Source organism: Oryzias latipes, chromosome 6, assembly GCF_002234675.1.
Source record: "Oryzias latipes chromosome 6, ASM223467v1".
In the NCBI taxonomy this organism is placed as follows: Eukaryota; Metazoa; Chordata; class Actinopteri; order Beloniformes; family Adrianichthyidae; genus Oryzias; species Oryzias latipes.
The window spans coordinates 5,151,063-5,167,441 of NC_019864.2; the positions used below are offsets into that span (position 1 = coordinate 5,151,063).

Genomic DNA, 16,379 nt, shown 5'->3' on the forward strand with positions numbered 1-16,379 from the left:
AAATGACAAAGTCTAGGTGTTTGGCGATCTCCTCTCATAAAATGTAAAGTGCTGGATGAGAAAATAAAGATTATCAATGATAAAGTATGAATATCAGAACATTGAAGCAAAGTTCAAAGTTGAAAGTGAGACATTTCACTAGTTTGTCTAATTTTAGTCCGATATTCTACCAACACGTGACAAAAGTCTCAATCACTTAACCGAAAATATTTTACTTGGAGAAAAGAATTTGTTTTTAGAAAAAACATTTTAAAAACATGCTTACTTTTACTTCCTGTAAATAAAACTACAGAACAAGTGAAATGTTTCCTCCGTTGAAAAAGTATTGTTTTACCCCTTGTGCTATCTTAGATGACCCCACCCTTACATTGACGTGTTCTCCCTACCATGACAAAGGTGGATAAAGGTGGAAAGATTTCATGTAATCCATGGACACCAGTGAAGATCACAAATCTTCTTTCTCTTTCGGCTTTTCCCATCAGGGGTCGCCACAGCGAATCATCCTTTTCCACCTCACTCTATCATGGACATCTTCTACCCTAACATTAGCCAACTTCATGTCCTCTGTTAAGACATCCATATATCTCCTCTTTGGCCGTCCTCTTGCCCTCCTGCCAGGCAGCTCCATCTCCAACATCCTTCTACCAATATATCCACTATCCCTCCTCTGAACGTGTCCAAACCATCTCAGTCTGGCTTCTCTGACTTTGTCGCTAACACAGGCAACATGAGCCGTCCCTCTGATGTACTCGTTCCTTATCCTGTCTAACCTGGTCACTCCTAAGGAGAACCTCAACATCTTCATCTCCGCTACCTCCATCTCAGCCTCTTGTCTCTGTCTCACTGCTACCGTCTCTAACCCATAGAGCAGAGCTGGTCTCACCACTGTCTTGTACACCTTTCCTTTGAGTCTTGCTGGCACTCTTCTGTCACACAACACTCCTGACACTTTCCTCCACCCGCTCCAACCTGCCTGCACTCGCCTCTTCACCTCTTTTCCACACTCCCCATCACACTGAACTGTTGACCCCAAGTACTTAAACTCCTGCACCTTCTTCACCTCAGCCCCCTGTAACCTAACACTTCTACCTTGATCCCTCTCGTTCCTCGTTCCAGTGAAGATCACAAATCATTGAAGAAAAAAGGTTCAGAGCACTGTCAAGTGGGTCTAGATGACCCAACTCCCAATGTTAAAGTGCCTAGGATAGCACAAGGGTTACAGGACAGACTCTGTGAAATGTTACCTGTCTTTGTGTCCTATATTTCCAAATATTGTAAAGAATTTGAGCAGTGTCATTCTCCCTAATGTTTCCAACTATCTGAACAGATGTACCACAAGAGCCAGTCTCAGGGCCCACTACAGTCAGTGCTGTATCTCTTTCTTTCTTCATCTTTATGCAGATGATATTGTCATTTACTGTAATGGTATTAAACTTTTACTTGTTCACATGAATCTGTCAATGTTATCCAGTTACTGCTGTTGTTGCTGTATTTGATGAAACGTTATTTTTCCTGCTTCAGACTCAACATGACTGAATATCCTGCCCCTCAACCTGATCAGAAGGTATTAAAACATGTAGAAGCCTTCTTTTTCTTTTTCCCCCCACAGTTTTTAGAAAATTCCCCCTCCTGTTGTTTTCCAGTAAAACAGGTCTGTCTCAGTGAGTTTGCATGCATTTGTAAAGTTAAAGGTAGATGTCGGTGGTGGGATGTAGAGATGCTGGTGAAGCCTGACGGCACCAAAGCAGAAACAGGGAGGCGTTTCCTCATCTCTTCCTCTGACAGCTGAAGAGAACACCTGAGGGTGTCAGATCCTCCAGCTGCAGAGAAAGTAGCTCTCGAGGTTACTGAAAATTACTAGAATAGAAAGACCAAAAGTTGAGGCCTAAGATTGAGGTCACACCTAAATTACTCTACTTTTAAGGTAAACGTTGTAATCACAAATGAATGATATTACATCCGGTCCATGACACAACATGACTGTTCTGGGTTTTGCAGCATTTAGAAGTCTTGTATAAGACCTACACACTTCACTACACTTTACATTGGGGGGGTTGGCATGGGGTTCCAGCTGATGTCAGACAGGCTGCTGTGCACCTTCTGAGACACACCGCCTCCAGTCGAACGTAAACTCCCATCCAAATGTCTCACTTTCAACACGTGCTCTGCTGATCAGGGACGTCAGGAACCAGTTTGGTGAAAATATAGAAAAGTGCGCTTTTGAGTTCATTGTTTGGGTGTAAATGTACGATAACTTTTGGTGATAAAACTGAGTCTGTCCTGAAGAAACTGTCAATATAGTCTATTCTGTACAATAGCATGAATGTGTGCAGAGGCATGTGTTTGCAGATGCAGATCAGCTTCCTGCATGAAACTGCAGTCAGACTCTGACAGGCTCCAGTCGTTATGGGCAACAGCACGCCGGTTCTCCCTGCCCAGTCTTTATGGTCCAGGTCTGAGTGAGGATGCCCCCCCCCCATACAGAAGGTGACATTTGTCCTGTCTTGGTTGGGAAGGATCCCCCTGAAGTAGGGTTTTTAAGTGCTTAGTATAAAGTCTAAACGTGCTGAACGGGCACTTCCTGTTTTCCTGAAGGTCTGTCTTTACAGCATGATGTTATTTGCTGGTTTGTCTCTGTTGCAGTGAGGTGTTTTTAACACGAGGGGGGGGCTCTGAACCCCTCAGCAGCTGTGTTGGATCACAGAATGGAACCATCAGCGGCCTCTTGTGAAGAACAGCCCGTCTAGTGCGACTCCTCCTGCATGTGTGTGCATCTGTGCTTTAGCTCATAGAGTCGATGAAGTCAGCAGCCCCCCCCCCTGAGTCCTCGGTCCATCAATCAGATGAGGCGGGGTCAGTTCTGTGCTCGTGCCGATCCTGTGTGCTGTGTCGCAGACCTGCAGGGGGGAGCGCTGTGCAGGATCCATTCTCCTGGTGTTTGGGGCTCAGGTGGGGTGTTTTTGACGGGGGTATGCTGGGGGCAGTTTCTTTGGATGGTGGGGAGACTAGAGGTCTGTCTGAGATTTGGGGGGGTGAGGTTGGGCTGGGGCCATCCTTCTGGGCGGTGGCGGCTGAGGCCGGCCTTCCTGGGGACAGTGGGGTTTCTGCAGAGCTCTCTGAGCCGCTCAGAACCTTCTGAAGCCCTGAAGGTTCACGCTGAGCCTGAGCTGCAGACGGGGGGGCCACTGAATCCTTTCCAGGTGGGGGCTGTTTAGTGACAGCTGCAGTGTCCACACTGCCCGTTCCTTTACTCTCTAGATGCAGCTCCTCCTTCCTTCCATCAGCTGTGAGGATGAAGACAGACAGATGAGGTTTCAGGAAATGAAAGAACAGACAGACAGGTTCTCCTCTCACCGTGGGGTCTTTGTGCTTCATCTTCACTGAAGGAGGGAAGATCCCACTTATCGCCATGGAAACCGATTGGTGATCTCTGTAAAACGGACTTTAGCTCTGAAAGACACAAGTAGAGTTCGTAAATCATAAATCAAATCATGAAAGCTCATAAGAACAGACATGAAGTCACTGTTGACCTGCAGAAACCTTGACAGACATTTTCTGAACAACAGTCTTAGAATGTGTTTTTCTCATCTTCCCGCTAAGCCTCACCTTGGGTCATGGCCAGAGCGTCCTCATGCACGGACACAGCTCTGCGCTGAGGGATGGGCTTCAGGTGCGGACATGGCTTAGCAAGGCTTTCTGAAAGAAAAGTCAGAGTTACATCTGTGCCACGGTTATTCTGAGTACATGTGTTTGTGACTCATGTTACACAACAGAGCAGTGTTCATGAGTAACTGTCTCCTATAGGGTCACACCATCAGTCTGCGAGTGGGTTTTGTCAGAGCGATCCTGTGCGCTGAGCCCCCTCCGTGGAGCAGGAACTGGACATAGCAGGTCTTTCCTGGGGGATGTGGAGGAGGCTGAACTCTCCTGGTTCCCATTCTGTAGGGATGAAGATGAAGGCGAGCTGATGACACTCAAACAATGATATGATAAAAAACACTTTCAGGTTAAGGAAGGATCTTCCTGACAGAAGCTGAATCCAGAACTAAACACAAGATCCAGATGATTTTGATGTGTGTGTGTGTGTGTGTAACCTGTTGGTGTGTATGTGTAACCTGTTGGTGTGTTTGTGTTACCTGTTGGTGTGTGTGTTACCTGTTGGTGTGTGTGTGTTACCTGTTACTGTGTGTGTGTGTTACCTGTTGGTGTGTTTGTGTTACCTGCAGGTGTGTTTATGTTACCTGTTGGTGTGTGTGTGTTACATGTTGGTGTGTGTGTGTTACCTGTTGGTGTGTGTTACCTGTTGGTGTGTGTATGTTACCTGTTGGTGTGTGTGTTACCTGTTGGTGTGTTTGTGTTACCTGTTGGTGTGTTTGTGTTACCTGTTGGTGTGTTTGTGTTACCTGTTGGTGTGTTTGTGTTACATGTTGGTGTGTGTGTGTTACGTGTTGGTGTGTGTGTGTTACGTGTTGGTGTGTGTGTGTTACTTGTTAGTGTGTTACCTGTTGCTGTGTGTGCATGTGTTACCTGTTGGTGTGTGTGTCTGTGAGTGTGTTACCTGTTGGTGTGTGTGTGTTACCTGTTGGTGTGTGTGTCTTACCTGTTCGTGTGTGTGTGTTACCTGTTGGTGTGTGTGTGTTACGTGTTGGTGTGTTTGTGTAACTTGTTAGTGTGTTACCTGTTGCTGTGTGTGACCTGTTGGTGTGTGTGTGTTACCTGTTCCTCTGTGTGTGTTACCTGTTGGTGTGTGTGTTACCTATTGGTGTGTATTACCTTTTGGGGTGTGTGTGTTACCTGTTAGTGTGTGTGTGTTACCTGTTAGTGTGTTTGTCTGCATGTGTGTTACCACCACAATGCTGGGAGGGCCCAACGTCTTGCTTCGCCCTAGGAGAGCACCCCCGGCCCACGACGAGCGCCCCACCACCACCCAGGATTTCTGGGTCTCCCCCCACCCCGAAGCCAGGCACGGACCAGGGCCCCCCAAGGCAGACCCGACCCATGCTCCAGGCAGCCACCAACCCAGGCCCACGGTTGGTCCAGTAGAGAGCAAGGCAAGGGCCAGCCACCCCCGCCCAGGAGGAGGACGCCCAAACACAAATGAGTGTTGTAAACATGACCTGAACAGGCTCCCCATAGTTGGAATAGTAATCGATTAAGTCGTATAATATTTACACTCCTGACTAATTGTATCTATGAGGTTGTTACACATGTGTGCAGTTGTTACTTGTATTTTGTTGTTACCTTTGTGCATGTTTTCTAACTCCATGTCCATGTGTGATACATGTACATGTTTGCTAGGCAATTGTGTGTCTGTTACATCATGGTTTTGGTTTGTTACCTGTGCATTTGTTTGTTTGCTAAACATCTGTGCGTGTTTGCTGTTTGTGCATGTGTGATATTTGGTACAAAAATTTTGAGTGTTTGTTACATTTGTTTGTTACATGTTACATGTTGGTGTGTTACCTGTGCATCTCTGTGTTTGTTGTGTTGGTGTGTTACCTATGTATGTGTGAGTTTGTTGTGTTACCTGTGCATGTCTGTGTTTGTTGTGTTGGTGTGTTACCTGTGCATGTGCGAGTTTGTTGTGTTACCTTTGCATGTCTGTGTTTGTCGTGTTGGTGTGTTAGCTGTGTACGTGTGTGTTTCTTGTGTTGGTGTGTTACTTGTGCATGCCTGTGTTTGTTGTGTTACCTATGCATGTCTGTATTTGTTGTGTTGGTGTGTTACCTGCGCATGTGTGAGTTTGTCGTGTCTGTTGTGTTACCAGGGGCGTATTCCAGAAAGCAGGTTATGCTAGCTCCCATGGTAAGTTTGAGGCTAAGGAAGTTGATAACCTCAGCTTTCAGTTCCAGAAATGGAGGTATGTTTCAGGGTATGTCAAGTTGCCATAGCAACTCATGCTCTGAACATAACCTGGTCTGGAGCAGGTTTAGTTGAAGGTTAGTTTGTTTACAGAGAGGTGAAGCAGCATGGCGTGTCCATTTGAAGATGATTTAGTGGATGAAGAAGCTCAGATAATACTTTTTCCACCATGAGAGGGTGATAAGACCACATATAGATGTTGGAAAAATAAACTTTTTACTTTGATCTAACTTAATTATTTGCTTCAGTTAAGATAATTAATTTTTTTTTTTTTGTTAAGTCAGTTTAATAATAACACAGACAGTTATTTTACTTTCATTCAAATTAATTCAATTAAGTAGGTGTAACTTTGGTGCTGCTGTTAGATCGGCACCGCAAGGGATTGTGGGATACCATTCCCTTTGCCTGTCTGGATGGATTTGGGTTTAAGTGTGGGTTTTTGACCAAATGTGTTTAGTTGTTTAGCTGTTTTACTGTGTTTTACCATGTTTTGCTGAGTTATTTTGTCCTACTTTGCTCAAGTCTCTGCACCATGAGTGAGAGGGAGGGAGAGGATGATGAGTTTATATAGCACCCCTACAATCCCAATTTATATTGACAATGTTGGAAAATCCATAAATGAATGAACGCAATAAGCACATACTGTTTTGTTCTTTTTATTGTTAGAAAAATGAGTATATCTGCCGGCTCAAACTTAGACATATGAGAGTTCAAGAATTATAATTCATTACGATGGAAAAAAGATTACTTGAATTGGAGTAATATGACATTTAGTTAAATAAATATGTAAATTTGAGTTGTATTAACAACTATTGAGTTTTATAGACGTAAAAAATTAGGTTGAATAAATTTAACTCAATTATTTGTTACCAATAGAAGTAATTAATTTAAGTTGGCAAAATTGGATAAGTATATATATATATATATATATATGGATATATATATATATATATACATATATATATATCCATCACATGAAAATAGAAATAAGATAGAAACTCGTGCGTTTACTTTGTCCGTTCTTTTTCTCCAAGCAGAAACTCTTCCTTTTGATGATGCAGCCGTGTTACTTTTTTGATGGACGTATGATCTTCATACCCCGTCATTAATCTCAGACTCCGTCTCACTGAAGTATAGCGGTCTCTTTTTTTCACCACATGTTTCCGTGGTGACTCCGGAAATCGGCGATCCATTGAGAATGTCTTTATGTACCTTCTGTGCACGTGCATTAGCCCAGGGTTACCAAGTCGAGCGTAATTACGCCAACTCATTTCCGGTCTTTTGGAACCGACATACCCAGAGTAAACAAGTTCAGGCGGATTTCAGCCAGAGTTCAGGGTTAAAGTCATGGTAGTTTAAACATGCTTCCTGGAATACCCCCCTGTGTGTTTACTGTGAATTGTGTTACCTGTGTGTTTGTTGTATATCCTGTTACCTGTGTGTTTGTTGTGTATTGTGTGACCTGTGTGTTTGTTGTGTATCGTATGACCTGTGTGTTTGTTGGGTATTGCATTACCTGTGTACCTGTGTGTTTTTCGTCTATTGTGTTACCTGTGTGTTTATTGTGTATTGTGTTACCTGTGTGTTTGTTGTGTATTGTGCTACCTGTGTGTTTATTGTGTATTGTGTTACCTGTGTACCTGTGTGTTTGTTGTGTATTCTGTTACTTGTATGTTTGTTGTGTATTGTGTGACCTGTGTGTTTGTTGTGTATCGTGTGACCTGTGTGTTTGTTGTGTATTGCATTACCTGTGTACCTGTGTGTTTGTTGTGTATTGTGTTACCTGTGTGTTTATTGTGTATTGTGTTACCTGTGTGTTTGTTGTGTATTGTGCTACCTGTGTGTTTATTGTGTATTGTGTTACCTGTGTGTTTTTTGTGTATTTTGTTACCTGTGTGTTTGTTGTGTATTGTGTTACTTGTGTGTTTGTTGTGTATTGTGTTACCTGTGTGTTTGTTGTGTATTGTGTTACCTGTGTGTTTGTTGTGTATTGTGTTACCTGTGTGTTTATTGTGTATTGTGTTACCTGTGTGTTTGTTGCGTATTGTGTGACCTGTGTGTTTGTTGTGTATTGCATTACCTGTGTACCTGTGTGTTTGTTGTGTATTGTGTTACCTGTGTGTTTGTTGTGTATTGTGTTACCTTTGTGTTTGTTGTGTATTGTGTTACCTGTGTGTTTGTTGTGTATTGTGCTACCTGTGTGTTTTTTGTGTATTGTGTTACCTGTGTGTTTGTTGTGTATTGTGTTACCTGTGTGTTTGTTGTGTATCGTGTTACCTGTGTGTTTTTTGTGTATTGTGTTACCTGTGTGTTTGTTGTGTATTGTGTTACCTGTGTGTTTGTTGCGTATTGTGTTACCTATGTACCTGTGTGTTTGTTGTGTATCCTGTTACCTGTGTGTTTGTTGTGTATTGTGTGACCTGTGTGTTTGTTGTGTATCGTGTGACCTGTGTGTTTGTTGTGTATTGCATTACCTGTGTACCTGTGTGTTTGTTGTGTATTGTGTTACCTGTGTGTTTTTTGTGTATTGTGTTACCTGTGTGTTTGTTGTGTATTGTGTTACCTTTGTGTTTGTTGTGTATTGTGTTACCTGTGTGTTTGTTGTGTATTGTGTTACCTGTGTGTTTTTTGTGTATTGTGTTACCTGTGTGTTTGTTGTGTTGTGTATTGTGTTACCTGTGTGTTTGTTGTATATTGTGTTACCTGTGTGTTTGTTGTGTATTGTGTTACCTGTGTGTTTGTTGTTTAATGTGTTACCTGTGTGTTTGTTGTGTATTGTGTTACTTGTGTGTTTGTTGTGTATTGTGTTAACTGTGTGTTTGTTGTGTATTGTGTTACCTGTGTGTTTGTTGTGTATTGTGTTACCTGTGTGTTTGTTGTGTATTGTGTTACCTGTGTGTTTGTTGTGTATTGTGTTACCTGTGTGTTTGTTGTGTATTGTGTTACCTGTGTACCTGTGTGTTTGTTGTGTATCCTGTTACCTGTGTGTTTGTTGTGTATTGTGTTACTTGTGTGTTTGTTGTGTATTGTGTTACCTGTGTGTTTGTTGTGTATTGTGTTACCTGTGTACCTGTGTGTTTGTTGTGTATTGTGTTACCTGTGTGTTTGTTGCGTATTGTGTTACCTATGTACCTGTGTGTTTGTTGTGTATCCTGTTACCTGTGTGTTTGTTGTGTATTGTGTGACCTGTGTGTTTGTTGTGTATCGTGTGACCTGTGTGTTTGTTGTGTATTGCATAACCTGTGTACCTGTGTGTTTGTTGTGTATTGTGTTACCTGTGTGTTTGTTGTGTATTGTGTTACCTGTTGTGTTTGTTGTGTATTGTGTTACCTGTGTGTTTGTTGTGTATTGTGTTACCTGTGTGTTTGTTGTGTATTGTGTTACCTGTGTACCTGTGTGTTTGTTGTGTATCCTGTTACCTGTGTGTTTGTTGTGTATTGTGTTACTTGTGTGTTTGTTGTGTATTGTGTTACCTGTGTGTTTGTTGTGTATTGTGTTACCTGTGTGTTTGTTGTGTATTGTGTTACCTGTGTACCTGTGTGTTTGTTGTGTATTGTGTTACCTGTGTGTTTGTTGCGTATTGTGTTACCTATGTACCTGTGTGTTTGTTGTGTATCCTGTTACCTGTGTGTTTGTTGTGTATTGTGTGACCTGTGTGTTTGTTGTGTATCGTGTGACCTGTGTGTTTGTTGTGTATTGCATTACCTGTGTACCTGTGTGTTTGTTGTGTATTGTGTTACCTGTGTGTTTTTTGTGTATTGTGTTACCTGTGTGTTTGTTGTGTATTGTGTTACCTTTGTGTTTGTTGTGTATTGTGTTACCTGTGTGTTTGTTGTGTATTGTGTTACCTGTGTGTTTTTTGTGTATTGTGTTACCTGTGTGTTTGTTGTGTATTGTGTTACCTGTGTGTTAGTTGTGTATCGTGTTACCTGTGTGTTTGTTGTGTATTGTGTTACCTGTGTGTTTGTTGTGTATTGTGTTACCTGTGTACCTGTGTGTTTGTTGTGTATTGTGTTACCTGTGTGTTTGTTGTGTATTGTGTTACCTATGTACCTGTGTGTTTGTTGTGTATCCTGTTACCTGTGTGTTTGTTGTGTATTGTGTGACCTGTGTGTTTGTTGTGTATCGTGTGACCTGTGTGTTTGTTGTGTATTGCATTACCTGTGTACCTGTGTGTTTGTTGTGTATTGTGTTACCTGTGTGTTTTTTGTGTATTGTGTTACCTGTGTGTTTGTTGTGTATTGTGTTACCTTTGTGTTTGTTGTGTATTGTGTTACCTGTGTGTTTGTTGTGTATTGTGTTACCTGTGTGTTTTTTGTGTATTGTGTTACCTGTGTGTTTGTTGTGTATTGTGTTACCTGTGTGTTAGTTGTGTATCGTGTTACCTGTGTGTTTGTTGTGTATTGTGTTACCTGTGTGTTTGTTGTGTATTGTGTTACCTGTGTACCTGTGTGTTTGTTGTGTATTGTGTTACCTGTGTGTTTGTTGTGTATTGTGTTACCTATGTACCTGTGTGTTTGTTGTGTATCCTGTTACCTGTGTGTTTGTTGTGTATTGTGTGACCTGTGTGTTTGTTGTGTATCGTGTGACCTGTGTGTTTGTTGTGTATTGCATTACCTGTGTACCTGTGTGTTTGTTGTGTATTGTGTTACCTGTGTGTTTTTTGTGTATTGTGTTACCTGTGTGTTTGTTGTGTATTGTGTTACCTTTGTGTTTGTTGTGTATTGTGTTACCTGTGTGTTTGTTGTGTATTTTGTTACCTGTGTGTTTTTTGTGTATTGTGTTACCTGTGTGTTTGTTGTGTATTGTGTTACCTGTGTGTTAGTTGTGTATCGTGTTACCTGTGTGTTTGTTGTGTATTGTGTTACCTGTGTGTTTGTTGTGTATTGTGTTACCTGTGTGTTTGTTGTGTATTGTGTTACCTGTGTGTTTGTTGTGTATTGTGTTACCTGTGTGTTTGTTGTGTATCGTGTTACCTGTGTGTTTGTTGTGTATTGTGTTACCTGTGGTTCAGACTCGTCTTGCCTGATTAGCCGTGGCGGCGTTGTAGGAGGAGCTAATGGGGGTGGGGTCAGCTTTCCTGCAGAAGTAGCAGGGGTGGCAAATGCAGGCTTCACTGCCACTGCAGGTCTGGGAGGGGGAAGGCCCACAGGGCGCTCAGGGAGAGAAGGTTTTGGGTGCAGAGGCTGGACTGGCCTCGGGGGAAGTCTGGGGTCAGCTAGACAGACAAAGAGGCTGCATCAAAATGTGATGAGGATTCTGACAGACTCCTGTGTGGAGTTCAGTCAATCCCCATAATCACAAATACTCACAAACTGTTTCACATATACACACGCTCTGATTCACAAATATGTATTTATGCCAACATGTAGTATAAATTCACAAATGCATACAAAGTGTTCCACAAACATAACTTTTAGGAACACTACTGACAGAATGTGCATTCATGCATTGCCTCTCATTTGTGAATCTCTGTATCTATGAGAGAAATGCCTGTGGTCAATATTGAGACTCTTCTAACCTGCCAGGTCAGCAAATGTCATCATTGGCTAATGACTCTGTCATTCAGGTTCATCGGCCAATCAGGCGTGTTCGCTTTCAGCCAATCATATAAATCTGTTTATCGTTCCTTCATCGATTTTCAAACTAAAACCAACAATGAAAAAAACAAAAAGACTGCTTTCTTGAGTTATTAATTTCCAGGAAAAACAAATAATGGATTGTATTTTTATTTTCACAGTCACCTGGAAGTTGTTTAGTGGATGCATGAGTGAAGCAAGGGAGGCTAAGCTAAGTGAGTTTGGTAAAGTTACAAAGATCTTCACAGATCCCGACTTCCCGCCTCAAGAACTCATCCGATTAACGTTTAAATCAATATTTTGAGAGAAAGTCCATCTTTATTTTATTGTGTATATCACATTTTAATAGAGATATGAATCATAACAAGGGTGCGCAATATCTCTGAAGCTACTGTCACCAACTGACTTATCATAAACTTATTATCCTACTAAAAAGTTTGATGACAATATCTTCAGAACTTCAACGTCAAGAACTCTGCTACAGAAGAGTTCTTGACGTCTGAATCTGTGAAGATCTTTCTAACTAAAAGCTGAAGCTTCAAAGCTTCCAAAATTCCAGCTCAGGACAAACAGGGATCTGTTCATGCTCAGAAATGTGGGAAACCTCTGCTACCTGATGACGTGGACATGGTTCTGGGCTTGGTGCAGGCGGGGGCGGGGCTTGGTTTGTCCAGGATGGCACCTGGAAACAGAGGCAAGCACGAAGCTTGAACAGTTCCATCTCTGGAGTTATTCTCAGTGGAGGACTCCACATGAGGCTTTCAAACAGTTAATAATGATGAAGACCATCAGGACTGAGAAGAGGAAGATGCTCCTCCTCCCAGACCTGCATCTGTGGAGGCTGCACTGAGCCGCAGGGAAAAGAGTTTTAGAAAAGCTCAAGAAAACATTTTCTGACAATTCCCACTATAATATTAAAAAGAAATAACCGCCTGTTGTTTGGTCTATCAGGAGTTTTTCATCTCAAAGTTTTCCTTTAGTTTTCATGAACTCTGGGTTCAGGATGATGCATAAATCACTTCACATCATAATGTTGGAGCTCCTCCAGAATGTGCATTCATGGAAGCTGCTTACCTTCAGAGTTGGCCTTCCTGAGCTCTTCCTCTTTGTTCTGAAACAGAATCAGTCCAGCATCATTACACCAAAAGCAGGACAGATAGGACGGATCTCAGGCTACTCAGATTCTCTCATGTTTGAACTTCTGGTGGACTTTGTTCAGGGGCCTAAAACGGACACTTTTGGATGTTTCATGTTTGCTAATGTGCTAACTTGCAGCACAAACAGTTACTTTGAATTCAGAAGATGTTGGATTGTATCCCTTGTGCTATCTTAGATGACCCCACCCTTACATTAGCGTCTTCTCCCTACCATGACAAAGGTGGATAAAGGTGGAAAGATTTCATGTAATCCATGGACACCAGTGAAGATCACAAATCATTGAAGAAAAAAGGTTCAGAGCACTGTCTAGTGGGTCTAGATCAGTGTTTTTCAACCAGTGTGCCGTGGGAGATGGTCAAGTGTGCCGTGGGAAATTGCCCTCATTAACTGCACTAACAACATTTTCCATCTCCTGGAGATCAGCTCTTTGTTCATCCAAACAGGCCCTGATAAAACACTGAGTATTTAGGAATATAAAAGATCTTAAAATTACTTTTTCTTTGTGTTTATTTGATTCTATTAAAGACATTTTGATAATTATGACGGTACCGCGATTTAGCTGCAGCTATAGCAGTTTGCGGAAATGTCCCGCCCCTTTAACTGTCTCCGCCAATCATTCTTGAAGGCTTAATAACATGTCATCAGTCTGACCAATCAGAAGTGTTTAAAGTCTTAACTTGGTTGTTCTTAATTCTGCTGATAAAATCTCTCAGTTCCAACAAAAATAGCAGCTAAAGCTCGTCTTTAGCGGTGTAGTTTTCCACAGAGTCCGGTGTCAGACCGTGGAACAAGTGAACAAAACAATGAGGCTCAGAGACGCGAGTCTTTCTGCCCTTTTCCTGCTGTTTTCACACTACATCTCCCATGATGCATTGGCTTAAAGGGACAGCGCATAATGAGTCGACCTTGTGAAACGTCTTGAAACCACAACAAACAAACAGTTTCTAAATTTTCTAATTTAACTTTCATTTCATCTCTTAGAAAAAAACATCCGCAACTTCCTGCTTTTTTTGCCACAATAATCACAAAAATCCACGTGAGATTTCGACGGGGGGGGGGGGGGGGGGGGCTGTCTATCAATACAGACCATGAATTTCTGCTTTTTTTTGGGGGGGGGGGGATGCTGGTGTGCCACGGGATTTTTGTCAAGGTTAAAGTGTGCCGTGGCTCGATAAAGGTTGAAAAACACTGATCTAGATGACCCAACTCCCAATGTTAAAGTGCCTAGGATAGCACAAGGGTTAAAGGAGAAATCTGATCCTGGGAGACTTCAGATGTTTGAGGTAGCATGCACATTTCATCATGCACACTTTGGTAAAGACATGAAAGGATTAATAATGTGCTCTATTGCATTGCCTCCAAACTGTAGTTTTAGGGTCTTGTTATTTCAAATCATTCTGAATGCTACAGCATCACTGTGTCAGAACTGCAATGCCTTACATGACGTTTGAGGAACATTCAACACAAACACAAGTTCCACTTTGATCATCCTTTGATCTAATTTTAATGCGTTTCCAACGGTATTTCAATTCTGAAACTTGTGTCGTTTCCTAGGACAGTGGTCCACAACCCTGTGGCTGCAGACCGGTACCGGTCCGTGGACCACTTGGTACCGGGCCACAGACAAAAAACAAATGCATACTCTAACTTTTATTATTTCTGTTTAGTCTATTATCTGATACTGACAGAAGTTTATAAAATTACTGCATTCTGTTCCCCACCTCCGTCTGTCTTGACGCGTCACGTGACTTGAAGCAGCTGCTCGGACCGCTAAGCTAGTAACTCAAAGCTAAAAAGCTAATAAACCTAACAATAACATGTATTTGGAAAGAGTCAGAGAGGAACCTGAAGACGAGCTTCATCCTCAAAGAAACCTTAAGCTGCAGTTTACAGACCAAACCAGGAGTTTTCCTCCAAAAACGGATTAATTGTTCTAATGGACCAGAAGCTGCAGCGATTGAATGTTTCACACATGGAGATAATAATATAATATATAATGTGTTTATTATTCTATTTAGATAACACCAGTTTTAACACGGTTGTGTCATTTTATTTTGCTTTTTTTATCCATCACACTAAAAGTCAGTCACACCCAAAGTTAGCATCCGGTTCTTAGCATCCAGTTCGACATCTTCATCTTCATCACAAAGTCTTAGTTTAAACCAGCAGCAAAAAATTGACAAAGGACGAAGATTCAATCAAATAAAGTTGGTTCTGATTTGTGTGAACTTGTAAAAGAGACATTTATGAATTTTCTAACAGCGAGGGTCATTTAGGCAGCCATCTCTAAAGAAACCTGAGCACAGAAAATGTTCCTGTGTTAAAAAAAAACCCGCAATGAATCAGGATTTATGTAAAAACAAAAGATGATCAATCTTTTTGCTCTGAAAGATGATCTGAGACTGGGTTGGGTTCTCAGTTTTATAATGGGATTCTATGGAATAAAACTGTAATGTTGCTTTTATTGAATTATTTACAAATCAGAAACAAATTCTACTTATGAGCATCTTTGTTTCACTGAATCTTTGTCATTTGTAAAAAAAAATCTACTAATGTTTTTGGGATTTTTTAAAATGAAATTTCTTGAAGTATCGTTTTAATTTAATAAATTCTTCAGAAATCAGAAACTGGAAGCTAAAAAAAATGCTAAACGCAAACTCCGGCCCTGTTCAGTTTGTGGCCTGAAATAGGTTGGAGACACTGTTCTAGGACATAGTTTCTGCAGTTCATCAGAAATTCACCTCTGAGTTGTTCCCATCATCCCTGTGTTTACACTCTCTACCACTAGCTTACAGCCCCTCACCCCCCAACCTAACATTACTGCTACAACAAAAATGTTCAGCAATTTCAGATCTATCCCTCCGTCCAGTTCTGATCCAGATTCCAGCTCAGACAGGAAAACACAGACGTTCATGGATCTGTTGGTCTGACAGTGGATGATCAGAATGGAGCAGAGCAGGGAGCTTGTAGCCTCACGGTTGTAGTTTGTCCATAGCAACTACAGGCTGTTTCCAACTGGATTTTTTTTAACTGCTACTGATTCACCAAAATTTGTATAAAGAAATACTCGTAAAGCAGTTTTATTCTTAATTTTCTTTACACGTGTCCTCTATCATGACAAAAATGCTACAAGAACACGTTAAAAAGACAATTTTCATTGGAGTGGGTCTTTCACTTTCTAAAAGGAATAAATACACTGCAGGGGATTTTTTGGGCAGTGCAGAGAAATCTGATGCAGCTTTGAACACAACATAGAAAGTAAGATCATTCTGTTTGGTGAATCCTTTTTTGTTGTAATGAAGCACCTTGGCAGTCAGTTGTTAGAAAGCCGATTCGTTTCTCTCGCAAATGTTACACATCTGTAAGGAACTTGCAGTTGTGAGAAAAGTCTTCGGAGAATTTGTCAAATTTCTGGAAAACTGAATATTTTGTTTCTTGACTCTTGTTTGGTGTTTGACTAATGTAATGACTGAGGCTTGAAGAAAGTATTCATTTCGTAATTTCCAATTCCTTTATGATGCAAAAATGAACTTTAGCAGAGTCTAAACAAACTACACAAGCACAAAAGCCTGACTCCTTCCCCGTCATATCTTGCTCACCCCCCTGAGCCAATCCCACAAGAGTTAAATGGAGCAAAAGGTCAGAACCTCTCCTCCCCTCTGAAATACTGGAGGTAGTTCCTGATAAACCCACTCTGTGTGGGCAAGTGCTTAAGTAAGGGTTAATGGCCGACGAAGTGTGCGGTTACTACTTTTTAACGCACGCCGTGTTCGCGGAGGA

General features: G+C 41.6%; 1 protein-coding gene across 1 annotated transcript in view; it reads right to left on the bottom strand.

Annotated features, from left to right (window-relative positions):
* Window positions 1–1,122: 1,122 nt before the first annotated feature.
* LOC101166454 (capping protein, Arp2/3 and myosin-I linker protein 2) overlaps window positions 1,123–16,379 on the bottom strand; it is an 80,779-nt gene continuing 65,522 nt past the window's right edge. The window contains exons 35-41 of the mRNA XM_023955527.1: window positions 12,516–12,552; window positions 12,055–12,123; window positions 10,866–11,080; window positions 3,813–3,939; window positions 3,607–3,696; window positions 3,355–3,450; window positions 1,123–3,284 (exon numbers count right to left, since the gene is read on the bottom strand). Coding sequence (XP_023811295.1) covers window positions 2,836–3,284; window positions 3,355–3,450; window positions 3,607–3,696; window positions 3,813–3,939; window positions 10,866–11,080; window positions 12,055–12,123; window positions 12,516–12,552 — 1,083 coding nt within the window. The 3' untranslated portion in view covers window positions 1,123–2,835. The remainder of the gene's footprint in view (window positions 3,285–3,354; window positions 3,451–3,606; window positions 3,697–3,812; window positions 3,940–10,865; window positions 11,081–12,054; window positions 12,124–12,515; window positions 12,553–16,379) is intronic.